Source organism: Saccopteryx leptura, chromosome 4 (assembly GCF_036850995.1).
Source record: "Saccopteryx leptura isolate mSacLep1 chromosome 4, mSacLep1_pri_phased_curated, whole genome shotgun sequence".
Classification (NCBI taxonomy): domain Eukaryota; kingdom Metazoa; phylum Chordata; class Mammalia; order Chiroptera; family Emballonuridae; genus Saccopteryx; species Saccopteryx leptura.
In genome coordinates, this window is record NC_089506.1 from 199,883,976 (window position 1) to 199,911,297 (window position 27,322).

Here is a 27,322-nt window from a genome sequence, read left to right on the forward strand (position 1 = left end):
ATTTCCCCAAGTTGTAATATATTAAAAACAAAAATCCCTGGACCTTACTGGAGATTTGTAGCTGAAGGCATTTCGGGTTGTCACAACTGCAGTGTGGCACCAGCATCTTGGTGGGTGGAGGCCAGGGACGCTGCTAGACATCCCACACTGCACAGGGCAGGCCCCACGCCACAGAGTCATCCAGCCACCAGGTTAGCAGTGCTGACGCTGAGAAACTGCTCCAGACATACTCAAGTTTATACCCAGAAACGTATTTTTAACAAACATTTCAGGAGATTCCGATTAAAAGGCAATATAAAGAAATGAATACAAGCATGACCTTTGGAAACAGATACATTGGGCTATGTGACCTTGAACAAGGTTTTTGATCTTTCTATGTCTCCGTTTTCCTATTTCTAAAGTGGAATAATAATCATTTTAATTATCTATCTATCTATCTATCTATCTATTGATCATATATCTATCTGATGAAGTTGTTGTGCAGTTAATGAGTCAAGACAAGCAAGTGGTTAGAATTGTCCTGGCAGGGAGTCATCAAACAATGTTGGCTACTGCTGATGTCATCATTATTATTATCATCAACAGCCAGGGCTGTAAACTGAGGGATAAGAGGCTCAACAGGCCTGACCTCGGATGCCCGCAGTCTGGCCGGCCAGGAAGGAGCAGCTTGGGGGGCCACAGGGCACGGCGGGCTCACCTGGAAGCGGTGGAAGTCCTGCGGCTTGAAGTCGTTGGGCGAGCAGCCGCACCAGTCCACGATGTGCTTGTACTGGCACTTGCAGCCCAGCTTGCGGTTCCAGTTGGTGATGCGCAGGTTGTTGTCCACCATGGTGTCGCAGTGGGGGCTGTTCTCCAGGACCGTGTGGAAGAAGGACTGCAGAGGAGAGAGCGACCAGCCTGAGACCTCTTCCGGCCGGCCTTGACCGGGCTGGGGGAGAAGGGTCCTCCCCCGGGACTGCCTGACTGTGAGGGGACTCTCTTGGAGTCTGTTCTTTCTGTAAATGGGGTCAGTGCCAGTCTGGTCCTACTCAGGGTATATATACTGTACGTTTCATCCAGAGTAGCTTAATTCTGCTCAGAAATCTAGTGTTCTGAGTGTTTCTCTAATTATCTTTCCCCAGCAGTATAAAATGTGTTTTCAAGATATCTCCTATCAGCCAGGACATCTGTGTGCTCACCACATGTGCCTCGGGATATGGCAACATATGAGGATCAGAGGAAAACATGGGGGCAATTTTCCAGAAAACCTTGGGTGCTTTGGTTCTTGCTGTGCAAAGAGCCAGGTCTGAAACGGAAGGGATCCAGCTCTGAGATATCTTGAGAAAACTGATGCTCTGGAATTTCATCCCTGGGGAAGGGAGGTCAGATCTGTGGGTGTCCCAGGCCCTGGTGCTGTAGGGCATCCCAGGTGCGCTCCTGCCTTAGCCTTTGGAGTAGCCCTGTGACCACAACCCAGGGAGGTGAAGGGCAGAGCTGCGTGCTGTCCATGGTGCTGAACCCGGCACAATCGCTTCCCCCCATCCTAAGATTCTTGGCCCACCTCTCCTAGGAATCGGAGAGAGAAGGCAATGCTGAGAGTGAAACGATGGGAGAAGAGACATGGTTAGACATGTGGGGCTGGGGGTGGGAATGGGGGGGAGGGGGAGAGAGAGGGAGAGAGAGAGAGAGAGAAACTGACTTTTACTTGGATGCTGTTTCATGACAACCCCAGACACCAGGCAGATACATTCTCCCCTGCTCTCTGCTCCCTGGGTGAAGCTGTTGGGGAATATGTGTCTTCCTGTTATAGATTTATGGCTCAGCCTTCAGCTTTCTTCTGAACTGGTCCCCTGGATGCAGTCCCGGAGAAGGGAGGGTGAGGCAGAGATGCCGGAACGGAGGCCGTGGCTCTAACAGGGAGCTGGAGTGTAATGTGCCTTGTGTGCTGGAGCAGGGGTGGGACAGAGAGGGCCAGCACCAGGATGAGCATCTTGATTAAAACAACCAAAGCCCCCAAACACTATCTTCTCAGCGGCTGGGTGGGCAAGATGAGGCTCCACCCACCGCCTCCGCTGACCTTCCTGTGATGCTCAATGACATGCCCGTCCGTGAGCCTGGATTTTAAGCTTGAATTGTCTACAAGGCCACGGAGGCACATATTCTCCATCAAGCGGTGGGGAAAAGTACCCAATTACCGATTGCCCTGTGTCCTTTCATAATGATACAGAAATTTTCTCCAAGAAAATGGATGAGAAGGTTATTGGAATTGAGAGAAAAGGTGATTTTCACTGAAATAGGATTAAAAGCTGATTACTTAACATGTGTGCAGAATAGCAAAACCTGGACTGGTGACAATAAGCCTACCCTCCCTCTGGAGTGATGTGGGCAGTCAGCCCTACCCAGAGCTTGTCACCGCCCCAGATGTTGGTGAGCGATGTGGAAACCATCAAATGAGATATGCTGTCTTGTATGGTCCAGAAACACATAACCGGAGTGGCCCAGAGATGGGGCACAGCCAGGGAGGAATGGTGGGCCGTTCACTGAAGGTGTCGCAGGATCAACAGAAACAACCAGCTCTGGAGGGTTTTTGTTTTTGTTTGTTTGTTTTTTTTACAGAGACAGAGAGAGAGTCAGAGAGAGGAATAGATAGGGACAGACAGACAAGAACAAAGAGAGATGAGAAGCATCAATCATTAGTTTTTCGTTGTGACACCTTAGTTGTTCATTGATTGTTTTCTCATATGTGCCTTGACTGTGGGGCTACAGCAGACTGAGTAACCCCTTGCTCAAGCCAGCAACCTTGGGTCCAAGCTGGTGAGCTTTTGCTCAAGCCAGATGAGCTCACGCTCAGGCTGGTGACCTCGGGGTCTTGAACCTGGGTCCTCCGCATCCCAGTCCGATGCTCTATCCACTGTGCCACTGCCTGGTCAGGCTCTGGATTTTTCTGAAGCAGGAGACTAAGAGCTGGAGGTCAAGGTGCTTAACCTAATATCTTTCAGCCCAGGTCTGACAACGAGGCTGCCGGCAGCTCAGTGCAACACTTCAGCACTGGGTGCCAACCCATTTCCGGGTGGGTCCAGGGCTATTTTAGAACAGTTTGCATTCTTATACAGCCAGGTTTCTGAAATGGACTGAGTGCACGGGTTCCCTTGCCCCCAAATCCGAAGGTTGAAATGGTCATCCCCAATATGAGAATATTAGGAGGTGGGTCCTTTGGAAGCTGATTAGGAGATGAGGGTGGAGCCCTCATGAATGGGGATTAGTGTCCTTCCTTATAAAAGGCGGTCACAGAAAGATCCCTAGCCCCTTCGGTCATGTGAGAACACAGCGAGAACTGTCGGTAGGCAGTTTGCAAGCTGAAAGAAGGCCCTCACTGACCATAATGCCATCTGATCTTGAACACCCGGCCTCCAGATCTGTGAGAGTAAACTTCTGTTGTTCATAAGGCACCAACCCGAACTAAGACAGTTTCCTGCCCTGAGGTCGGGAACGTGGTGACAGAGTCCCCAGAACTTTTCAAATAACTTCCAAAAGCCAACAGGAAATGCTGAGTTCCAAGCATGTGGCCATGCTGGTGGTCAGTGCAGGGGCCTGGGGGACGTCTAGCAGGAGCCTGGCTGGCTGTCTTTGGGATCACTGGGATTTCTGGTGTGACTGGTGAGGCCACCACTATTTGCTCCGTCTGTCAGGAAATGACAGAACAATATTCAAAATTAGAAAAGGGATTCTTGGCCCTGGCTGGTTGGCTCAGCGGTAGAGCATCGGCCTGGCATGCAGGGGACCTGGGTTCAATTCCCGGCCAGGGCACATAGGAGAAGCGCCCATTTGCTTCTCCACCCCCACCCCCTCCTTCCTCTCTGTCTCTCTCTTCCCCTCCTGCAGCCAAGGCTCCATTGGAGCAAAAATGGCCCGGGCGCTGGGGATGGCTCCTTGGCCTCTGCCCCAGGCACTAGAGTGGCTCTGGTCGCGGCAGAGACACCCCGGAGGGGCAGAGCATTGCCCCCTGGTGGGCAGAGCATTGCCCCTGGTGGGCGTGCCGGGTAGATCCTGGTCGGGCGCATGCGGGAGTCTGTCTGACTGTCTCTCCCCGTTTCCAGCTTCAGAAAAATAAAAAGAAAAAAAAAAAAAAAAAGAAAAGAAAAGGGATTCTTGGTGTTGAGAAAGTTATCACAGGGCTGGTGATCATGGAGTGGGTGCGTGTGTCCCGAAGGGGCCGGCACACAGTGTGCGGGTCATGCGCTGCACAGCTCTGGCGGGCTGGGTGGGGGCCTGCCAGCAACACTGTCAGTATCAAACGTTTGTACTTTTTTTATAAGTGTTCTAGAAAATGGCAGGATGTGTCTTATTCTAACAAAGTCAGTATATTGTGATGATTTTATGACCAACGGGAGCCAGGTGTCTGAAGAAAGGGCTGCCTCTTCTACTTTGCATGAAGACGCTGGGGGTGGCCAGTGCGGCACTGTGCACCTGCTCCACGCAGCCTCCACGGACAGGAGGGGACCAGGGCCCCGCCGTGACAGCCTGGTAGCCAATGACGTTCTCGCTCGTCATCCGATGTCTGCAGGGCTATCTCTGTACTGGACTCAGCACCCGCTTTGCTCCAAAGGTTAGAGCCAGACCATTCCCAGAGGCTTCTTCCTGGACACTCACCTCGGCAGGAAGCAGGGTGTAGGAGTAGAATTGCTTCATTTTAGTCACCAGGTCGTCTGTGGAGAACGTCACATACTCCACAAACTTCCGGTTCAGCAGGAACCAGTCCGAACCGCCGTCCACGGCGATGCCCTCTGGGATCCGCCGGTCCCCCAGGCGCCACATGTGGGCATCACACTCCAGGAAGAGCCGGTCCAGGCCCTGTTTCCGGATGAACCTGAAAAAAAAAACCCACAAAGAAGCCATGAGCCCAAAGGTGCCTCCGCCTTGAGTCCAAATGAGATGGCACAGTCCCGGCGATCAAAGTGTTTATTGAGTCCTGACTGTGTGCCAGGTACCAGCCCAGAGGCTCTGTGTAGAGTTTGTCACGTGGGCTCCACAAGTGAGGCAGGTCATGCGGTCCCTCTGAGGCAGGTTCTATTATTAAACCCATTTTACAGATGAGGACATTGAAGCTTAGAATGGAGGGGACTTGCTGAGCACAGTTAGATGACAATGGTCAGCCGGTACACCTACTTCCCCCTTAGAGAACTCTGTATCATCTTTCCACGCTCCGGATGCCCGTAGCTTAGTGAACATAGCCTGCGGACACTCATCTCAGAATAATGTTCTTAAAACACACAGGATCACCAAGTTGTTGTGTCGGGTTGTTGTTTTTTTTAACAGCGAAGTTATGATATAGTAATGCATGTCCTTTTTGATTCACATTAAATACAGGATCACAAAATATTTCTTAAAACACCAAATTTACGGTAATTACGCATGCTTTTATTCTTACCACAGGAAATAAGATCTTGCGGCGGGTCTAATAACCGCTGTGCTTGTGAAGAGGTGGGGAGCGTAAATGACACCGCCACGCCGATGCATCGGCTCTAATGTGAGATGGAAATATGGAACTCTTAACACTTCCTGCTCATACTGCTGTGGTTGTTCTCTACGTTTAGCTAGATTCCAGCTACAGTTCAGTGAAAACAAAACTCATTTTGTTCCCATTCAAAGTCATGGACCCTCTGAATTCCATCCACGCACCTCAGGACAACTCCTGCTCCAGAGCAGATACAGAGAGAGATGCGGGTTTTTGCAAGGCAGGCCGGGGCAGCACTGGCCCTTCCCATTTTGCAAAGGCAGAAATCAATGGTCAAAGAGCCGGTCAAACAGGTGTGGGGAGTCTGGGCATAGCAAGAACCCAGCCTTCTGGCCCAAACTCTGTGCATTTACAGCGAGCATTAACTGCACACCTACTATGTGCCGGGCATTGTGCTGGCCCTGGTGCAGGGCAAAGGAAAAGCAGGGATGACCCCTGGCTCCTCAGGAGCTAGTTACCCAGTTGGGAGCTTAGTCTAGAGGTCGGCCTCCCGACTCAGGGATCCTGCTGCTCCTCCCGCTCTACAACATAAAATCAAGCATTTTAAAGTGCACAGTTCGATGGCATGGAATTCACTCACAATGTTGTACAACCATCACCTCTATCTAGTTTCAAATATTTCATCACCCTAAAGGAGGCCCCGTGCCCATAAGCCATATCCTCTGCCCCCAGCCCCTGGCAACCACCAAACGGGTTTCCATCTCTATGGAATGATCAGTTCTGGATATTTCATACAGATGGAATCCTAGAATATACTGGTCTTTCTGTTTGGCTCCTTCCACCTACCATAATGTTTTCAAGGGTCCCCCCCTACTGTGCAACACATGGTGGGGCTTCATTCCTTGTTCCTGTCTAGTCAGCACCCGTGCCTCGTTTTTCTGGGAACCACCTCTCGATTTTACGTTGGACAGTCACTCATCTTAACTGTCTGTTCATGTGGGTTGGCCCCTTACCCTAACACTAGGGGTGGGGATATGACCTAGGCTGGTCAACTCCATCCGCTTAACCGCCATACTATTGTTTCAGGGATGGGTGAGAAACTCAAGCTGAGTTTGAGATTGGGTCCTGGATTTTTGCAGAATGTATCAGGAAGGACGGCTCTTCTACAGGACCTTGGCTGAGAGAATAGAAGCCTAGAGCTGGTGGCAGCCCTCTTATCGCCATGAGCCCAGAGGTTGTCTGACAGTGGAGGTGACACAGAAAGAAAGGAGAGGGCAGGCATTACATGGGAGCCCAGCTAGAGTTGGCAACTTTTCTGAGGACAGAGAGAGGACACACACAAGGACAGAAGTTGACCAGAAGACGCAGGTATCCAACATCCCCAGTCTTGTTCTTCCTCTTTCCATATGCTAAATCCAAGCATGGCCTCCTATAGACACAGGGGTTAGGGATCTCTTTGTGGGGAGGGGCCTGGTGAAGGTTTCTCATCCTGCTCCCCATATCACACCACAGACACAAAACACGGCTCTCACCAGTTCACTAAAAGGAGCGCCGAGCCTGACCAGGCGGTGGCGCCGTGGATAGAGCATTGGACTGGGATGCCGAGGACCCAGGTTCGAGACCCTGAGGTTCGCCAGCTTGAGTGCGGGCTCATCTGGTTTGAGCAAAAGCTCACCAGCTTGGACCCAAGGTCGCTGGCTCGAGCAAGGGGTCACTCGGTCTGCTGCAGGCCCGCGGTCAAGGCACATATGAGAAAGCAATCAATGAACAACTAAGGTGTCGCAATGCACAACGAGAAACTAATGATTGATGCTTCTCATCTCTCCGTTCCTGTCTGTCTGTCCCTCTCTCTGACTCTCTCTCTGTCTCTGAAAAAAAATAAAAAAAGGAGCGCCGAGTTTAGGAAAATTAAATCCTGCCTCGACGCTGGCTGGTGCTAATTTGTGCAATGATGTCCAGTCGGTGCAGTTAGCCAAGCTCAACACTAAATTTTAGATAATTTATATTAGAATTTACATAGTAACCAAGACTAACCCAGAGAGAGAAATAAATGATACACACGTGTGAAGACTTGCAAAAATTTCCTTTCCGTGCACCAGCTTTTAATTTTATGTTCCATTATATGGGATAATAGCATCGTCTTGCAATTTTAATGTGATGTCCCAGACCATAATACCCAAATACAATATTTATGCAGTAATCTCCAGAATGAAATATTCATGGCACTGGGAGATTGGCTGCTGTATTTACTGCATTCTAAAACTGATACACTGCAAACACATGCCTAAGTTAATTATGAGTAAAAATAGAGACAACTGATTTCCCAAGGTCTCAGAAAAGTTCCTGAGTTGAGGGGGGCTCCCAGGAACTGGGTCTGGACTGGGAGAAGGTGGCAGAGACCCAGAGCCTGGGAATCTAGCAGGTGAAAGGAATCAGTTGATTAGGAAGTGATTTGCTTCCCCGCTCCCCAACCTGTGTGTTAACCATAACTTGAAAAGATAAAGGTTGGAAATCAAGGTAAGTCATAGAGGCTGGCTCACCAGTAAAACGTGCAAGGCTCTCTTGAGGGATGGAAGGCAGGTTGATTTGTAGCAATGGGCCCCAGACACAGAAGGTGACTAAGGACACTCTCGTTCCTTCAGTTTCATTTCCCATCGATTTGGTTACCTGGGGCAACTGGGTCAATAGGTGGAACTACAGAACAGACACCACAAGGATCTGGGTACCAATTCTGCCTTTGCTTTCACAGACTGTGAAACATGGGGGTTACTTACTAACCTCTCTGAACGCCCATTTCCTCATCTGTCAGATGAGCCCTGTGCACCTATCCTGACACTTCCTGAGTCAGCTCTGAAAATGCAGTGGATGACGTCTACGTAGGTCCTTGTGCAGGGTTGGTAAGCACAGTTCACCTAAGCAGTGGACTGACCCAACCATCAGTCATCACTACCTACAAAGCAATAACATCCCTCCTCAGTCTCTCACATCCCTGATCATCCTTCCATACTTCATTTTCTCCACAGCCTTTTTTTTTTTTTTAGGTGAGAAGTGGAGAGACAAAGAGGCAGACTGCCACATGTACCTCAACCGGGATCCACCTGGCAACCCTGTCTGAGGTTGATGCTTGAGTGCCAAGTTATTTTTAGTGCCTGAGGCTGAAGCCATCGCACCAACTGAGCTATCCTCAGTGTCGGGGGCCTCGCTCGAACCACTTGAGCCAGTGGCTACGGGAGGGGAAGAGGGAGAGAGGAGGGAAAGAGAGGGGATGAGAAGCAGAGGGTTGCTTCTCCTCTGTGCTCTGACCAATAATTAAACCTGGGATGTTCATATGCCGATCCAACACTCTATCCCCTGAGTCATTGGCCAGGGCCTCCACAGCATTTTAAACTTTCAATATCATCATTTACAAGGTATTTATTTAGTTTAATGTCTACTTCTCCTTACTAGACGTAAGAGATTATTGTCTATATTTGTTCACTGCTGTATCCTTAATGCTTAGAACAGTGCCTAGTATACCGCTGGTGCTCAATAAATACTTACTGATAAATAAATAAAAGGGCCTGACCTGCGGTGGCACAGTGGGTAAAAGCATCGACCTGGAACACTGAGGTCGCCGGTTCAAAACCCCGGGCTTCCCTGGTCAAGGCACATATGGGAGTTGATGCTTTCTGCTCCTCCCTCCCTTCTCTCTCTGTCTCTGTCTCTGTCTCTCTCTCTCTCTCTCTGTCTCCTCTCGCTAAAATGAATAAATAAAATCTAAAAATAAATAAATAAATGAAAAATAAAAGGAAGAGTAACAGCCATGCCTGTCAGGAAGTCAGGAATTTGCAGTGGTTAGGTAACCAGGTATCTGATTCTTCTAACACACGTTTGACAAATGAAGGAACTAAGTCACAGGAAGGTTAGGTCAATTCCCCAAAGCCACACAGATAGCAGTCCTGGTCATGAATCTAGGTCTGAATGAATCCAATGCAAGCTTTTAAGTACTATGCCATTCTTCATCAGTCCCGATTCACCTCAGGTCCCTCCAAGAGGATCCAAATGAAGGATCTGAGAACTTCTACTGCTTCAGAAAGACACTGTGCAGAAATGGCAGAACCAAGGGGCTCACCGCTGGTCTCGGAACACCTCACAAGGACTGCTGTTTTCAGAACAGGCTACCTAAGGGCAAACCTGGAATCACATACATTCAGTTTTACCTCCTGGGATGCATCTTCCAGAGTTGAGTAGTTTGTCTTCCTGAGATTTCTCAACTGGCACAATATGGAACAAAGTCATAGCTAAACAGGGATCTACTGGGATGCCACAGGGACCAGGTCTATTCAGCTGAACATCAAAGGAAACCACATGGAAGGTGGGCAGGGGTCCTGATTCTCGCCCCTGGGAGAACAGTTCAGTTCAGAAAGCGTCTGTAGCCTGTGAAAATGATCTCAGAAAAGGCAGACAATAGGGAAGTCCCTCCATTCAGTTAATTCCCCAGCTACAATCTCAGTATAGTCACTGAGGAGAAAATTATTCCAGAACTGTCTTGTTCTATATATAATGAGTTCTGCAAGGAAGGACTCAGCCCCTCATATTCTACAGCCTGTTTGGGCATGAAGGGATCCTAGCAATCAGCTAATATAACTAATTCTACAGATTAAAAAAAACCCCCACATACTGAAACCCAGAGGGATGGATGATCCTAAGTCATCCAAAGTCACACAGCCTAGGAAAAACAAAACAAAATAAAACAAACTCTCCTCTTCTTCTCTTTTCCTGTCCAGTGATCTGTCACCGAACCCAGATTACTCTTCTAGCACAAGCACAACCTAAGCATTTTAGTTAAAAAAAAATAAAGTCATGGGACAAAGCATGAAAACTACAATGTATGGAGTCAGCCAGCTATGTGAATGGGCTCACATGTGACAGCCGAATGATGATGCAGGGGCCAGGCTTTGGGCTCTGGGGCCAGAGTCCTCTATTTAAGTCCTGCGTCTGCACTAACCTTGGGCAACCGGAATACATGATGGCTCAGTTTCTCATGTGGAAAGTGCTGATCAGAATAATAGCTGCCTCACAAAGCTGATGTGAAGGTTTTAATGAGATGATACATGGAGAGGGCTTAGCAAAGTGCTCAGCACGTACTAAGTGCTCCATAAATGTTTACCAAGATGCTTAACGTTGTTCGTTTATCAAGCTAGAAAATGTAAAACTCAATCTCTCTTGCGACTTGGCATAGATATGTGTGAGGCACGTCCAGGGCTAAGGAGAAACCTTCCAGGAATTGGAAAGTAACGACACTTCAGCACCAAGGACAGAAGCCCAAAGCCCCCACAATGAACCCCATCCCACCTCCTGGTATTATTTCAGTTGAGCAATGCCCATGATTAAGGTGGTCAAGGTGACAAAAAGTCATGGGAAACCTTCTAATTCTGTCTGAGCACCATGAAAACAAAACTCTCCCATCTCTCCATGAGAAGAGTCAGCGAGGATTCAGCTCACCGGGTTCCTAGTTGGGTAGCTCTGTAGGGGCCCTTCTGGCTGTCTGTCTCAGGCCCAGGGTGGGCTGTGCCCTTTGCTGCCCTCGGCTGCCTGGGAGAACAAGGGGCCTTGGGGCAGCCCCCTTATTCAGCAGCTCTAGAGAGCACCTTCAATACTCGAGGTCCACGTACTGAGACTGCGCTTGTGAATAAAATGGACATCACCCCTGCCCTTCTGTCCATTTACTGAGCACTTGCTACTTTCTAGGCCCTGCTCCTAACACTTAATATGTATTCTCTCCTTTAGTCTTCATCACAAGCCTATGAGGGTGATGGGCAGAGCATCACCCCCTGGTTGCCGGGTGGATCCCGGTCGGGCACAAATGAAGGAATAGAGACACAGGGAAGGTAAGTGATTTTCCCAAAGCCACACAGCTGGTTAGTGGCAAGGGTGCAATTCAAACCTTAGCAGTCAGGCTCTGGATTCCATACTCTTAGCCACAAGGTTATAATACTCCTCTAATAAATAAATAACTGGATATAAAAAGCTACAAAACATTAACATATAATTAGATGTTTGTGATAAGTGCTATACAGAGAAACTTCAGTGCAATGATAGAGAATAAAGAGACAAGAACTTATTAGTAAAGTCTGTTGCGGAAGGCTTCTTTGAGGAGGTGGCATTTAAGCTTGATGAGAAGGACTTGGTTATGTGAAGTACTATGGGGAAAAGTCTCATAAGCTTTATAAGGAACAGCATGTGCAGGAATCCAAATGAACGAAGAGGCCAAGGTGGCTAGGGTCAGAGCTACAGGGACATGCTGAGCCTCCACTGAGGAGTGGACCAGCCACAGGACAGGCAGACTCTGACCTGGGTGGTGGAAGGAATGTATCATCCCTAAGTACATGTGGCCTGGACGAGGTAGGAAACTCTACAAGGAACATGCTTAGAGAATCAGTGTAGCGCAGCAGCTAGGAGTGCAGACTCGAGCTGGGCTGCCTGGGTTCCAGTCTGTTTCCCACTTATGAGCTGTGTGTTGTTTCATCTCTCTAGCCTCAGTGTCCCCATCTGAAAAATGGGCATGATAATGACTTACATTGTGCGGCTGTTGTGGGAATTGAAAGAATTAATATCTGTAAGGCATCGGGACAGTTCCTCGTATACAACACAATCAGGCGTCCCCAAACTGCGGCCCCCTGAGGCCATTTATCCAGCCCCCACTGCACTTCTGGAAGGGGCACCTCTTTCATTGGTGGTCAGTGAGAGGACCACTGTATTTAGCAGCCCTCCAATAGTCTGAGAGACAGTGAACTGGCCCCCTGTGTAAAAAGTTTGGAGACCCCTGCAACACATTATCCATGTGTTACTATTATTACCTGTCCTGTGCTAAGAAAGTTGACTTAGGTTCGACACTCAAGGTTGGAAGGAGATAGATCCAGGGCCCAAATCCTGGAACCCAAAGTCTCCTGACTGGGTGGCCCATGCTCTTTACAGCACGCAGGGCCCAAAGCAACTTGCATCTCCAAGAGTTCTAAGAGGTCCATTGAGTGCTAATTGGTTTTGCACATTTCACACATTTTCAAAAACAATGTTTACTGCCTTTCATTCTGATTGTAAAAGTAATGCATGAGCTTTGTAGAAGGCTAGGAACATAAAAGGAAAACAAAGGAGAAAATAAAAATCATACTCTACCTCAGAGAGTTGACACTGTGAAATATTGTCCTTTTTGTCTTTTGTCTACCTCGACATGTATTGTTTGGGAAAAAAAAAAAGCTCCAAAGTTGACCTCAAAACCCATGTGAAGGCCCTGGCTGATTGGCTCAGTGGTAGAGCATCGGCCTGGCGTGCAGGAGTCCCAGGTTTGATTCCCGGCCAGGGCACACAGGAGAAGTGCCCATCTGCTTCTCCACCCCTCCCCCTCTCCTTCCTCTCTGTCTCTCTCTTCCCCTCCCGCAGCCGAAGCTCCATTGGAGCAAAGTTGGCCCGGGTGCTGAGGATGGCTCTGTGGCCTCTGCCTCAGGGGCTAGAGTGGCTCTGGTTGCAACAGAGCGACGCCCCAGATGGGCAGAGCATTGTCCCCTGTTGGGCATGCCGGGTGGATCCCAGTCAGGCGCATGCGGGAGTCTGTCTGACTGCCTCCCCATTTCCAACTTCAGAAAAATACAAAAAGACCCCCAAAAAACAAACCCATGCAGAGGCCATGGGAAGGTGTGCGTCCACAGCCCCGTGTGAGAGCCTGCACAGTGCGAAGCGCTACTTCGACATGGCTGCCGTAATTGAATTAAATAAAGCGAACATGCAAACAGTGATGAACTTATTGGTTGGGTTGAAGAAAAGCTAAAGGGAAAGGCAATCTGCTTTCCCCATTGGAGAGCTGAGATGCTAATTATCTTGTCACATCAATCATGGTGCTACAAGACAGCTGGGGAGAGAGACCTTCTCTTGATAAGCAAGTTGGCACCAAAGGGCTTTCTGAAAGCAGATTTGCTTGGAGGAGGTTCCTGGCCAGGTTCTCGATGGATTTGCCAACTTTTGGTTAAATAGCTGCCTGTTTATTCATCAAGGGAAGTTTGGGTCTGAAGATCGGTTTGGTGTCAGAGAGAAGGAGCTGCCATACGTGGGGGCTGGGACCTGGCCTTCTTACATTTGAAATGCTGGTTGTTTCCCTACAAGCTTTAGAAAGCGTTTCTAAAATGTTAATAATTTGCATACCATCATCAAGACTTTTCTCAATCCTCGTCACCACCACCATCATCAACTTAATATACCCAACGACCTGTCCCAAAAGCTTATCCATACATCCATTTAATTCTTACAACAACTCTGTGCAGTTGGTTTTATTATCATCATTTCCATTTTACAGATGAGACAACCGACACACAGGTGGTTGGTGTAACTTGGTCACACACCTAGTGAGCGGTTAGCATGTGAATTCTGCAATCAGGGTCCAGAGCTTGGGTTCTTAAGTGCCCTGCTACGTGCTTAATGTAGTAAGCTTTTGAGAATTCTCTTAATGTTTTTCTTGAAACCGACTTACGTAGTAGCCGTATGAGAATTCCCTTAATGTTTTAACTTAGTCTTATTCTAGGTTTAATATCCATGAAGTCATGGGCTTAGGTGGGCTGATTATATACATTTTTGTTGATGCACATTCGGTCACTACCCACACCTTGCCCAGTCTGCCCTTTGTGAACCGCCCCGGATCGTGTCACACATCACAGCTGGACCACAAACTCACTTTGGGAGAGGCTGACTCTAGAAAGTAGGCGAAGGACCTGCTTTCCCTCCCCCACTCATCTGAAAAATGATTTTGCTTAAAGTCATCAGAATGTTACTCTTTTCACCTCTTCACCCCAAGAACTTAAAACAACGGGTCCTCTCAGATTCTGGTGTGGTACAAGAACCCGGGCATTAAAAGTCAGACGGAACCGGTTCCAACCACAGCTGCGCCATTCACTAGCTATAGAATTGAGCATGTGAAAGCCCCTCTCCGAGCCTCAGCTGTACTCAAATCTGCAATGGGCTAACAACTGCCAAGGGAGGCCAGTATGAGACAGCGTGCTTTCCCTGTGGTCACTGAGGAAACTCAGTCCTCCGTAATTCCGACGTCTCTGTCCAGATTTTATAAAGATGAGGGAACGGAGGTATGGGGAGTCAAAGTCACGGCTGTCACGTGGCTGAGCTGGCTGAACTCCAGAGCTCACGCTTTTATCACCTCCCTCCACTGCACCCCGGAGCTAAGCACCGAGGCCTTGGCGACCTTGAATTAGGCAGGGAACTTCAGTTTACCAAGGCAGGAAAAGTCCCAGAGAAAACCCTGTTCTGGCTGAGGAAAATGTTTCCTCTCCATCTCCCTCCAAGGGGACTGTCCCTGCACATTGGGACCGAATCAGGCTGCAGAGATTTGGGAACTTCTCCGATGCTCCCTAAGTAGAAGTGGGGAGCTCCTGGGGACGTCTGCAAAGACCTGCCTATCGGGGCTGCGAGTAGACTTTAGGGTGCTTGCTTCCACTAGCCCTGCCGAGGCTCCCTGGGAAAACGATAATTGTCCCATGTGTCTTTCAATATATCTAGTTACTTTGTTTCTGGAGAAAAGCAAGGAGAAACAGTGAACACAAAACTCCCCTTCTTTTAATTACAGGAACAGTCAGGACCAATTTGGCAGCAAAATATTAAAATATTAAAATACTAGCTTGTCTTTATACCATCTCCTCGCAGCAGGAGCTGAAAGTCAGATTGGCTGCTAAAGGCTGGAGATGGGGACAGAAGGTCAACACGGCTATTAGGAACCACGTGGAATTAAAAACCAAGCACCCTGTGGCCTATTTCGTGTCTCACTGCTTGCTTTTGTCCCTACCCACCGCTTCGTCTTTTAAGCCCCCTGCTTCTGTCACAATGTCTTGTATAAGAACTGGTCCAGAAACATCAGAACGGGAAGGGGCCATCTTGTTCTTCCCCCTTGTTTTTTGAAGGGAGAAAATGAAGCCCAGAGAAGCAGGCTGTCTCAAAGCCAGCCAGCTCGTTAGAGGAAAGCAGGACCAGAACAGAGAGGCCTCACCACGCAGGGATGCTGAGCTCCGGGGACACAGTCACCTGGGTCTGAGTCCTGGGCCTGTCCTCGCTGTGTGAGCTAAAGCTATATACTTCCTTCTCTTCTCGGAGCCTATTTCCTTGTCTGTGAAATGAGGCTAATAAGTTGGGAAGGGTCACCATCTGGAGCCACAAAATTAAAACCAACCAAATTTGCTAAGAGAGTAGATCTTAAAGGTTCGCATTGCAAGAAAAAAAAAAAATTAGTGTGTGTAACGATGAATGTAACCTAGACATTTTGCACTATATGCACGTATCAAATCATTATGATGTATACCCGAAACCAATATGATGTTAGATCACAATTTTAAAATTCCTGCCAGGGAAGTACTTGGTTATTTGATGGGATGTGTTTGTTTTACTTTCATCGTCTCCAGAAATAATTTTTAAAAATTAAACAACCAAAAAATAATGAGAGCACTAAGAATCAGGGCTTGATAATATCATTTGAACTGTTTGATTGAATAGCCATGTCTGAAGTCAGATACTGATATTTTATTATTATTATTTTTTAGATACTGATATTTTAGTTGCATTATCCAACAACTTTGTTTACTCTCTAAGCCCCATTATTAGCTGGATTTCTGTCACTTCTCACCGAACTGTCCTTCCTAACACATCACCAGCAGAGGACCCAGAGCTAAACTCTGCACACGGTGATAGACACCAGAAGACAGGGAGTGGCTCAGCTTGTTTCTATAGCCTGTGAGGCAGCGAGAGAGTGGCAGATGATGATATGTTGGTTCATGTTACTGTTAAATTAAAACTAAATGACTGGCCTTAATTCATCCAGTGAGAGAATCTCAGCCAAGGATTCATAGATGAGTATTGAAATTTGTGTCTTGGGATTTTAGGGTTTTAGAAGGAGATGTAGGCAACTTCTCCTTAGCCTGAGCCTTTATCCTGTCCCATGTGACTTGGGTACCACTTGACAAATACCAATCAATGCACATCAATTACACACGGTAAACTCACACACCCCGAGGCACAACTCTGGCCCATATACCATCTACTTCTTTCTCCCAACAGCAATATTTTAGTCCTACACTTATCATGGCAACACCATCATCATCTTTACCACCACCACTATCACCGGGCATTTGCTATGAGTCAAATGTTTTTTATGCAGCATCTCATTCGGGTTTCCCAACAATCCCGCAAGTGTAGGTCTATTAGTATTTCCATTGTATGGGTAAGGGAAAAGGCTCAGAGAGATTAAGTCACCTGTCCAACGCAACACAGCTAGGACATGGTAGAGCAAAACTCCAACCCAAGAGGTGTGACCTCAAAGCCCATGATTTTAACCTCTACACCCACTTCCTAGCACAGTGCCTGTAAATCGTAGTCAGAGAATAAATGCTGACTAGGCTGCAACAAGAATAGCAGGGTGGACGGAATTCGGACACGTCTCTCAACTTACAATGGCTCTGTTCTCATCGTGTAACTTTACCTGCATCCAAACATGTACGACAAGGTTACCTAGAGGGAAAGGGTCTTCGTTCTCTACCTGAGAGTGGGGACGTGGAAGTGTGGGCCAGTTTGGATGACTAACCACCTCCATGGACTTTTGTTCAGCTCTACCTCATACCCATGGGCTTTGGGGCCAGATACCTGGGGTCAACTTCTAGCAGTTTCCAGTTGTGTGAATTTGGAGAGGGAAATCATTTGAGTTCCCAAGGACCCCCCCCCCCTTTTCCCTGCCAACTGAAAATACTAATTCTTATTTTTGCATTGAGTGGATAAATGAATGAAACTGGGACCCTTTCCTGCATGAAAAGGGTCCCACAGAGCAATGGGCACTTAGGAACACAACACACAGTGGCTGTAATTCTTCTTCATTGTCCACCCTTAGTGGCTGGAACATGCGTTGCTAATGTGTGCCGATTTACAGAGCATCTTCACATCTGGGCTCTTTTCATCCATAAAGACTGCAGGCTGCCAATAGGGCAGGAACAATCTATACATATACAGCTGGATAAAATCAAAGTTCAACAGCAGGGAGGTGATGCAATACAGAGACTCTGGGGTTGCCACTCAAAAGCTCAGGAAGTGGAGCCCACCGTTTCTTTTGTCCCTCCCTGCTGTGGATAACTGGGCAAACGAAGTCCCAGAGCCAGCCAAAGCCACGCCTCCATCAGCAGCGGCAGAGAACACCTAGAACTGAGATCACAGACTGGAGTGCCAGCAGGGCCAGGTATGGAAGGGGGGCGGGGGGGACCTCCAGAGATCCGGAAGACGCGGCATTATCTGAGAGCCGGTGGGTAACCGCCATGAGGAAAGTCAGGCTTCGAGTCAGTGGGCCTTCTTATCTCTTAAGATGAACTGGAAATCTGGATTGTCATGAGAAATATTGCTATTTTTAAATGGGGCTATTAATTTTCAGATAAAGCGCCTATATTAAACACAGCAGAAACAAAACCAACACGCAGGCCAATCAAAACAGGTTAACAAGCTAAAATGACCCTGTGAGCTGCCGGGTTGTGCCTGAGGTCAACTCTAGGAAAAGGCTCTAAAATGTGAAGAGTGACCCTGGGCTGAATTTTAATGGTATTTTACACCCGGCAGGTGGAGCTGATCATGGGATATCTCCTACAGGGGGCGCTCAAGACTGTATCCCTTCCAGTTGATCTCTGGCCATGGAGATTTGGACCCAGCTCAAAGCTGGACAGTAGTGATGCTATTTGGCATTGCTCTCTTTAATGAGGGAAGTGCAATGGGTCTAATTGGGCTTTGGGTGCCTCGAATCCCTGCCAAAGTCCTGGGCAGCTAAGTGAGGCAATGACTAGCGCACAGGGCTGGAGTCAGAATACTTGAGCTCCACTCCACGCTGGCATGAGACTCTTCTCCACTGGAAAGTAAACTCTATGAGAGTGAGAACTTTGTCTTCTTCATAGTCAGAAGGGTGCCTGGCAGCCTCGGCATTCGGCAAATATTTGTTGAATGATTGACTGACCAAATGGTTGATTGAGGACATCACAAACTATAGTCCTCAGTTTTCCCACCAATAAAATGGGAATTGACAACGGAGGCCCTACTTACCTCAAAGTAATGGACTCACAAAAGTACTTGGACAAAAGGTGTAAGGTTTAATGACATGGTGAGAAACATTTCCGATGATCTCGGTCCTTGGCTGACAGGAAGGACCACTTCAGATCTTACATGGAAGGGGCGAGGCCCATCGTGCCTGCCTTTCTCCCATCCTCAACTTTTTTCTAGCTGCACTAAAACCACCCTAGAAGGAAGCCCCAAAACGATCACTCAGATTTTAGTTTCCATGTTGTATAATAACAGGGGAGGATGTATTTATTACCTTGCATTGTCTCGGCCGTGTGACTTCAAGAAATTCATATCTCGGTATCGGGAGAGAAATGCCACCAGCTGGTCATTTGTCCTGTGGAAATAAACAAGGAGGAAAGTCAGGCTCTTCCAGAGATAATGGAGCAGTTGAGTCTTGGCTCCATTCTTTGTCATGTCATAGAAAACAGGGTCCCTCTTCCTTGAACACGCTGGCTGATAAAGTTGTCTTCTTTCATGGGTCACAACCACTGGCTTTAACATGTTATATTAAAACACACTGCTCGTGTGCTTGTCTCCTATTATGCTCCATATACTGTGAACCACTCGAGGATAAGCATAGAATCTTATTTATTTTGGAATCTTCAGTGCCCAGCCCTGGGCTTGGCAAATACTAAGTCATCAGTAGCTCAATGCCAAATATGTAGCAACTTCAGGGCCTTTGCACTTGCTGGGTGTGGCAAATCCTGTCCTGTACCTTCCCATCACTAGCTTGCTGTTGTTATTCAGGTCCCCTTTCAAATGTCATCTCATCAGAGATGCCTTTTTATGGCCACCCAACCTAACATAGGGCCCTCACCCCCCTCTCTGCTTTTCTCATATAACTCTATTTACTTCACAACCTTATCACCATCTGAAGGTGATGCACTTCCTTACATTAGGAGGTAAGTTCCATGAAGACAGACCCTAGTCACCCTTGTTCATCACTAGCACGTAGTAGGAGCTACATTAATGCATGCTGGATGAATAAATGACTCAAAGTGTGATGCGTTAGAACTGACTCTTTCGAGTATATTTTGAGAAATGAATGAATCAATGAATGAATGAATACCAAGTTCTCAATAACCACTGGGCAACTGATTGAGAGAGCTTTAAAAAAGATAAAGTACGACACAAACGAGTGACATCGTTCCCAGCATTGTTATCCCAAATTTATCACCATCAATCTCGGCACTAGCAGTGTAGTCACAGCTAATCAGCTTGCGCATACAGCTGTGACAGTATTTTAAAAGGCAGTCACACGGGTCTCCATATGCCAGACATGCAGTCGCCTCTTCCACTGAATAAACCCAAACAGGTAAATGGTGCTGAAGTGACAGCTCCTTCATCATCAGGATTCTCTCTCCACTCAAGAGATTTTTATAATATATAGGAAGAAAGGGTTAACGTCGTTTCAAACTGGGAGGTACTTACGTGAAGGCAGTGGAAAAGACGAACATTTCTGGGAATAGAGTGGAGGAGAGAGCTTTGGGAGACAGGTGCGTACCTTAGAAGGTGATGCCTGGGCTCAAGAAGCAGAAGAATCTGGAGACAGATTCTAAATTCTCCCCTGACCCAGCCCTGTGTGTCCAAGGGTAAGCCATGTACCTTCTCTGAACTTGCCCGGCTGCCCCGCTCACAAAGGGCTCTCCATTCACATATTCTGAATGATCACTGGGTGGGTTGAAAGGGCACGTAGCAGGTGTACAATAAGCACAAGCCACTCTACTCTTTCTGCCTCCCGCCCCTGGTCTGAGCCATCCCCACCCCTCACCGCTCCCTCATTTCTCTGCAACTCCCTGCAGTCGCGCCACTCCAAGGCCTCGTTCTGTGATTGGATGACTCATGTTGACCAACTCCTAATTCCAGCGGAGGGGGCACAGAGCAGTTACGAGGAGATGCTGCAGTGAGGATGAGCACTGCCGACGTCCCATCTTATTACTGAAATAAACACCACTTCAAAACCAGCCGTTCTAGCAGGCGGCAGGCTCCAGAAAACCCCCCTGCGTCGGCAACGAGCTAAATCCGGCACGCACACAGAACGCTAAGCCCGGCCTGGTGCTCGCAGAGGTGAACTCTGGGGATGCAGACAAAGGCTCGCCCCACGTGTCCGCACAATGCTGGTGCGTCTCCCCTGCGGACAAACCCCACACGCTGGCTGCAAGGTAAAGCCCACGCGTGCCCCCTGCCAAGTTACGGCAGCTCGTGGGCACAAGGCCTCTGGAAGTTGCTGGGAGAGGTGTTAACTGCCTCCAAACCATCTACACATCTTAGCAGATGTTATTCACCAACCCTCTCGTTACTCTCTGCGACAGTTCATTATTGTCGTCCCGATGAATACGGGGACAAGTTAACCTCTGAATAGGTCCCCAGCAGCAGGAATAATAAACAGGGGCCTCAGTGAGAGGATTGAAGGGGCCGGGCTGGGCCTCCTAGACACCCCCCCTCTCCGCACTTGAGGCCTCTGGCCTCCCAGGGTCAGCGGCTGCAGCTCCACTTGGCAACCCCAGGAAGCCCTTTCAGGGCCCTGAGCTGGAGCCATTTTCACATTTACTGCTTCACCACGTCCCCATCTGACGGGGATGAATGGGCATTTAGCGAATTTACTTAGCGATGCTTCCACATGAAATCCTCTCAAAAGATGACATGTTGGGGGAGGGAGGGTGGACGGGGAGAGGGCTGGGGATTCCAGGCCTAGAGCTTGTGGGCAAAGCCGCTTTTCAAAGCCGAGGGCTGTGTCCCCTGCCGGTCCCCTCTCCCTGGGGCCCCGGCCCCCTCGCTCTCCCTGTGCATAAAAAGCCTGCTCTGAATGCTATACCCTGTCTCCTCAGCCCACTCCGCGGAGAGATGGAATTCGGCTGGGGACCAAGTTTTCCTATTGTTGCTTTCAGACGCCTGTCGATAATTGCCTACATAATATTTAGTTCTCTCCAGATAATTAACAGCTTGCGATCTGTTGACACTTTACCCAGTTCCAGTCTCTCTCTCTTCCCCTCACACACATTTCTCACTCACTCTTTCTGGTGGAGTCATTTGCCAAGTGGCTCCCACGGCTCCTCATTTATGTCTGCCTCCTCACCAATTTCTCTGAACCGTTTACAGGAAGTACTAGAAGATAGGTCTCTTCATCTACATCAGTTCCTTGGATTCATGTTGGTGACTCTGGGGTCCATCATGGTACCCTTTGGAGCCACTGGGATATCTTTGTTTTAATAAACACGTTTTGTTTTGTCTTTTTAAGTGAGAGGACGGAAGATAGTGAGACAGACTTCTGCATACACCCCAACAGGGATCCACCTGGCAATCCATGTTTGAGGTCGATGCTCAAATCAACCAAGCTATTTTTAGTGCCTGAGGCTGACACTCGGACCAACCTAGCTGTCCTCAGTGCCCAAGGCCAAGGCTCAAACCAGTCGAGCCACAGGCTGTAGGAGAGGAAGAGGGAGAGAAAGGGGAGAGGGCGAGGGGAGAAGCAGATGGTTGCTTCTTCTGTGTGCTCTGACCAGGAATCGAACCTGGGACATCCAGACACTAAGCCGACACTCTATCCACTGAGCCAACCGGCCAGGGCCAGCATGTTTTTATTAAAATACATAAATATTAAAATAAATGTATTAAAACCATACAGGAATACGGGTTGAAAGCAACAATTACGTGAGTAATGAAAGAAGCTTCATGCCCACTTACGGAGAGTCCACCTGGCCTAGGCCCTGCGGCTGACCTTTGCCGCATTTTATCGCACCGAGTTTTCACAAAGATGCTATCAAGTGTGAATTTTATTCCCATTTTACGGAAGGGCAGCTGAGACTCAGAGAAGTCACCCATTTTAGTAAAATGAAGAAGCAGGAAGGATTGCAACCATCAGACCACGTCTACCGATGAAGGTGTGGAGAAATGAGTGAGGGGGCGAATGAATGAATGAGATCCACTCCAGGTGCAGGAGAAGGGCGACAGGTGCTCCGACGTCTCCTTCTTCAGAGTCAGGTCTTTGCCACCAGAGCACCAGCCCCCCTGCGGTCAGACGCTGTACCTCAACCTCCACCCAAGACCTACTGAGTTAAAATCTGCTTTTTAACAAGATTCCCAGGTGAGGCGTCTGCCCTTGAAAGCTTAAGAAGTGCGGCTTTAAGTCAAGTATGGATATCGGTGGTTAATTCTCCCTCTTTCCTTCTTCCTCTTCTCCCCACAGTCTCTTCCTGGGAGCCCAGACTTGGAGCATGTTCCTTTCATCTCTATAAGCCTCACGTGTTGGGAGTATTAAATAAAACAATGCACGTAAGATTTGTGCAGGAGCACCTGGCATATCATAAGCCTTTGATAAATGTTGCCTGTTACTTACTAATAGTGTTATTATATTGCCGTTTTGAACACCAGTAGCTGAAGACATTTTGAACTGGGGACAGCAGTGTAAGGACCCGGCGTATTTGAACCCGGAAGGCTTTCTGTGTGTCACACCTACGGGATATTCTGCAGAGAATGGCTTGGAAATGCTTCTTACAAGGGACTTGTCCAGGGTCTCCCCGCTGGTGTCACGGTTAGGCACTATCTCCCAGAGGGCCACTGGGCCATCGCGTGTGTCTCCTATGCATCATGGCTCTGGGCTGAAGACACACTGGAAGGGGCACGGATCAGCTCTCTGGTCCTCCCCCCACACGCCCTCACCCCAGTGCCCAGCTCAGGCACTGCCATGCCTGTCTGCCGGCAGTGTGTGACTGGGTGAGGAGAGGACGGAGCCTGCTTAGCCCCCACTAGGAAAAAGCCCAACACAGGGCCAACTCCTCTTCTCTGGGACCCTCCTGCCCAGCACACTCAGGGCCCGGGTCTCCTCCAACACAGGGTGCTGAGAAGAATCTGCCTGCGGTGCTCACAACTAATCGACTAATCGTGAAGGCTGACAGCGCCAGGCGACAGTCACACACAGAGTTTCTGTGAATACCAGGATTTAGGACCTCAGGCCCCGGATGCTGCCCGTGTGCACAGACCCCAGAGGGGCCAATGTAGTCCTCCGAGGTGTGGTGGGTGGGCCGTCTGTGGAGCAGAAATGTGCCTGAGGGGTGGCGAATGCCAGAAGTGGGACCGGCCTGGTGAAGGGCGGGGAGGGTCCAGGAGGCGCCTTCCACCTGAGCTTGGAATATTCTGTATCCGTGTTTCCCCAGTTTCTACTACAAGTGCACCATCTGTGTAGTTATGTCATACATGCATTCAATTTACACACCACTTTAACTTCACCCTAAGCAACAGTATTTGTGATAGCTGATGTACCTTTTTTCCCCTCGAATTTTAAATTGTGCTGAAATACACATAACATAAAACTTGCCGTCCCAACCATCTTCAAGTATACCGTTCAGTCGGGTTAACTACATTCACAGTGTTGGGCCGCCGTCACCAACCATCCATTGCCAAACCTCTTTTCCTCTTGCAGAACTGAAACTCTGAACTCATTAAATAACAACTCCTTACATCCTCCCCGCCCCAAGCTCCTGACAGCCACCGTTCTACTTTCTGTCTCTATGAACAGTCAAATCCCACCCCAAGCTCCTGACAGCCACCGTTCTACTTTGTCTCTATGAACAGTCAGATCCAGACAGGAGTCAAGCTCTAGGTTCCTCATCAAGTGGAATCATACAGTATTTGTCCTTCTGTGTCTGGCTTTTTCCACTCAGCATCATGTCCTTAGGGTTCATCCGCATTTCCTTCCTTTTTATTAAAACTGAATAATATTTCATGCAGGCATACCATTTTTATGTGGTTTTTTTTTTCCCCTGTGCCATGTGAAAAGCAGTAACGACTACTTGTCTGTATAACTCTTAAAGCAACTTGGCTACCAGGGGCACAGGTAGGGTGGCCAATGGTCCTGGTTGGCCCAGGCCTGAGGGGATGCTCAGGACATGGAATTTTAAGTTTTAACATCAGACAGTCCTAGGCAAACTGAGATGAGTTGGTGACTCCAGGCATATCGATCTGCTGAGAAATGTGTGACCGCAGGAGAAATGTCACACTCCATCCTTTTATGATGAGCTAACATGTACAGAAAACCATGATGGAGGGAGGGCCAACGGTAACCCTCTCCTGTGCTTTTAAAATTATGATCATGAAAACTGAGGTTACAGTCAGAGAATTAAATGACAGCAACAGCAACGACAGTACCGACATCTAACACTTGAGTGCCGACTATGGAGCCCAGACGCCATTCTAAGCATTTATTAGTCCACTTATTCCTCCTGGCCACCCTCTGAAGTAGATGCTATTATACTCACATCCATTTTTTATTACATGCATGCACCTGGCTCCTTTAGGTAATGATAGATCCTGCTGGCCTGCCTAATAAGCACGTAAAGGTAAACCTCATCCTTTTAATGGCTGCACAGAATTCTGTGGGATGGGCGTAGCCAGATACCCTAGCGATGGACATTTAGATTATTTCTCCCCCTCCCTCCATAGAGACTGCTCCTATGACTGTCTTTGTATGTTTATCTTTCCAGATGTAGGTATGATAGATCGCTGCAGTATTCAACTTCTAGATGTGGAATTATTCATGGAGAGGGCACTTTTTAGTCTCTCTTTGCTTTCAGAAAGACACTCTAAATGGAATGAGGCTGCCCTAAGTTGAGGGCACGGCTACGGCTCATGCCACAGCACAGGGACCAAGCCAGTTAGCTACCAGGCAGATGGGGAGGGAGAAGGAAATTGCAAAGGTGATGGAGTGGGGGAAGCCATGGAGAGGTTGGTGAGCTTCTCTGGCAGGCTGGTGAGGCATGGGTAGGGGCCATCTAGCTTCTCCACGGTACCAACAACCAGTGGGGCCCAAGTGAGCCTTCTATCAAGGGGCCAGGGGTGTGTGGGCAGGACGCACAGAGGTATCCTCTCCAGTGCCCAGGGAAGCTGCTCTAGCTGGTGCCCATCGGTCTGCTCACAGCACTGGGATTTCCCATCTGGGCACCTTGGACAATACTTTTTGAGAGTCTGGCTATCATCATGAGAAAGCAGGCATTGGGTCTAATTCTATTCTGTTCCTTAAGGACCTGGCACATAGTAGGTGCTCAACAAATACTCGTTGACACGCTTACCAAATGCCCCAGGAGAAGGTTGGTATTCAGGGCCGCTGGGTGCAGCCTGCCCCTCAAGAGGGGCTCAACCCAGGAAGGCAGAGAGCTCCAGATGCATGGCTCTGCCCAGCTCTTTTCCCCAGGTCTTTGCCCAGAGAACTTGGGACAGATGTGGGACATCCCAGGGCACGGGAACACTCTGAGTCATGGCCATTGCAGAAACCTCTCTTTGTTGCCTACAAAGTGCGAAGTGCTCCTCATCCCTCCTTTAATCCCACAATAACCCCAGCAGGCCAGTGCCAGTTTATACGTGAATAAAGTTGGGCTCAAAGAGATTTACTAACAGCTGGGCCAAAGTCTTCTGAGAGGCGGAGAGGAGATCCGGACCTCAGCACCCCAGGACGAGCCTGGGCTCTGTTCAGACGCTTGCGATGAATCAGTTTCAGGTGTGTGTTCTGTTTCTTTAGAAAGAGACTCGGGAAACAAACACAGGGAACTACAGCTGCCTCATGAAGCCTCCTCCTTCCCTTCACTGTCCCACACAGGCTGCACACCACAGGTGACACAGATAAAGCCTCTGTCCCAGGGCGGGCCGTGCTGCTGCGCTTGACTGAAATCAGAGCCCCAGTCACCCGATTTGCTCTCACGGCATTCCACACCATGAGTGAATTCAGACCCATTTTCCCCTATGGCTTCTTTCCTTTGGGGCGGGGGCAGTGACTGCCATCCCATTGTCTTCGACTTTCTGGACGGATTATACTTGGACCTTAAATGACATCCTCTTGTTTACTAGGAAAGCCAGGATTCCAGGACAAGAAGAAAGGTCAAGAGCAAAAGCATAGGAGACAGAGAAGGGTAATCCACGATTCGAATGCAGTCAAAGCTTATGGTGAGGCTCGTGTTTGCAAGATATAGGGAAAATGTACACTAAAGCTAAGTACTGTACTTCTTCCAGGACCCCAGGGGCCACAGTTATATCCTCCGCTGGGCACCCAAGGGAAAGTGAACTGGATAGAACACCACCCCAGCTTTCAAACTCCAGGCTAGACCGTCCTCTGGAAAGCAAGCAGTGGTAGGATCCTTCCAGAACAGAAGGCTGATCCTGCCTCCTCTTCTACGTAATATCCTCCGGGGCTCCCCACTGCCTGCAGGACAGTGCCCTAACTCCTAATCAAGCGTGCAAGGTGGCTTGTGAGCTTGCCCTGCCTGTTCAGTCCTGGCGATCACGTGAAGTTTTCTAAACGTCCTGCACTCTTCATAACTCTAAGTCTTTGCAATCTCTGTTTGCTCTCCCGGGAAATGTCTCCTACTTCTCTGAGGGGTCAGGTGCGAGACACCTGGAATAGCAGCAGGTAAGGTAGTGATGATGGTCTCTGTCCTCAAGTAGCACGTGGGACGGTGGGGGAGGGGGAGACAGATAGGTACAATCTCATGATAACGGGATGAAACACCAGGTGACCTGAAGCACAATTCGTGCCGTAGACGCCGGGGGACAGTGGTCCCCTCCACACAGGCAGATAGCACACTAGGGAGCCACCTGGATAATAAAACCCACCCGCTTTTCATTGGATTTACTGTTTAGTTACTGATGAAAACAATGCGGAATTAAAACATAACTTATCGCGTCTGCAGGAATTGGCAAACCATGTCTCCAAATCTCCGCACTTTCACGGAACGTTTGCGAGACACCTGTTTTTTTTTTTTTTATTTTGAGCATCCACAAGCCATTCTGAGA

At 48.6% G+C, this 27,322-nt stretch overlaps 1 protein-coding gene across 1 annotated transcript in view; it reads right to left on the reverse strand.

Annotated features, from left to right (window-relative positions):
* Positions 1-27,322, reverse strand: part of XYLT1 (xylosyltransferase 1) — a 332,499-nt gene that overhangs the window by 31,384 nt on the left and 273,793 nt on the right. Inside the window, exons 6-8 of the mRNA XM_066382542.1 lie at positions 18,798-18,878; positions 4,630-4,846; positions 698-874 (exon numbers count right to left, since the gene is read on the reverse strand). Coding sequence (XP_066238639.1) covers positions 698-874; positions 4,630-4,846; positions 18,798-18,878 — 475 coding nt within the window. The remainder of the gene's footprint in view (positions 1-697; positions 875-4,629; positions 4,847-18,797; positions 18,879-27,322) is intronic.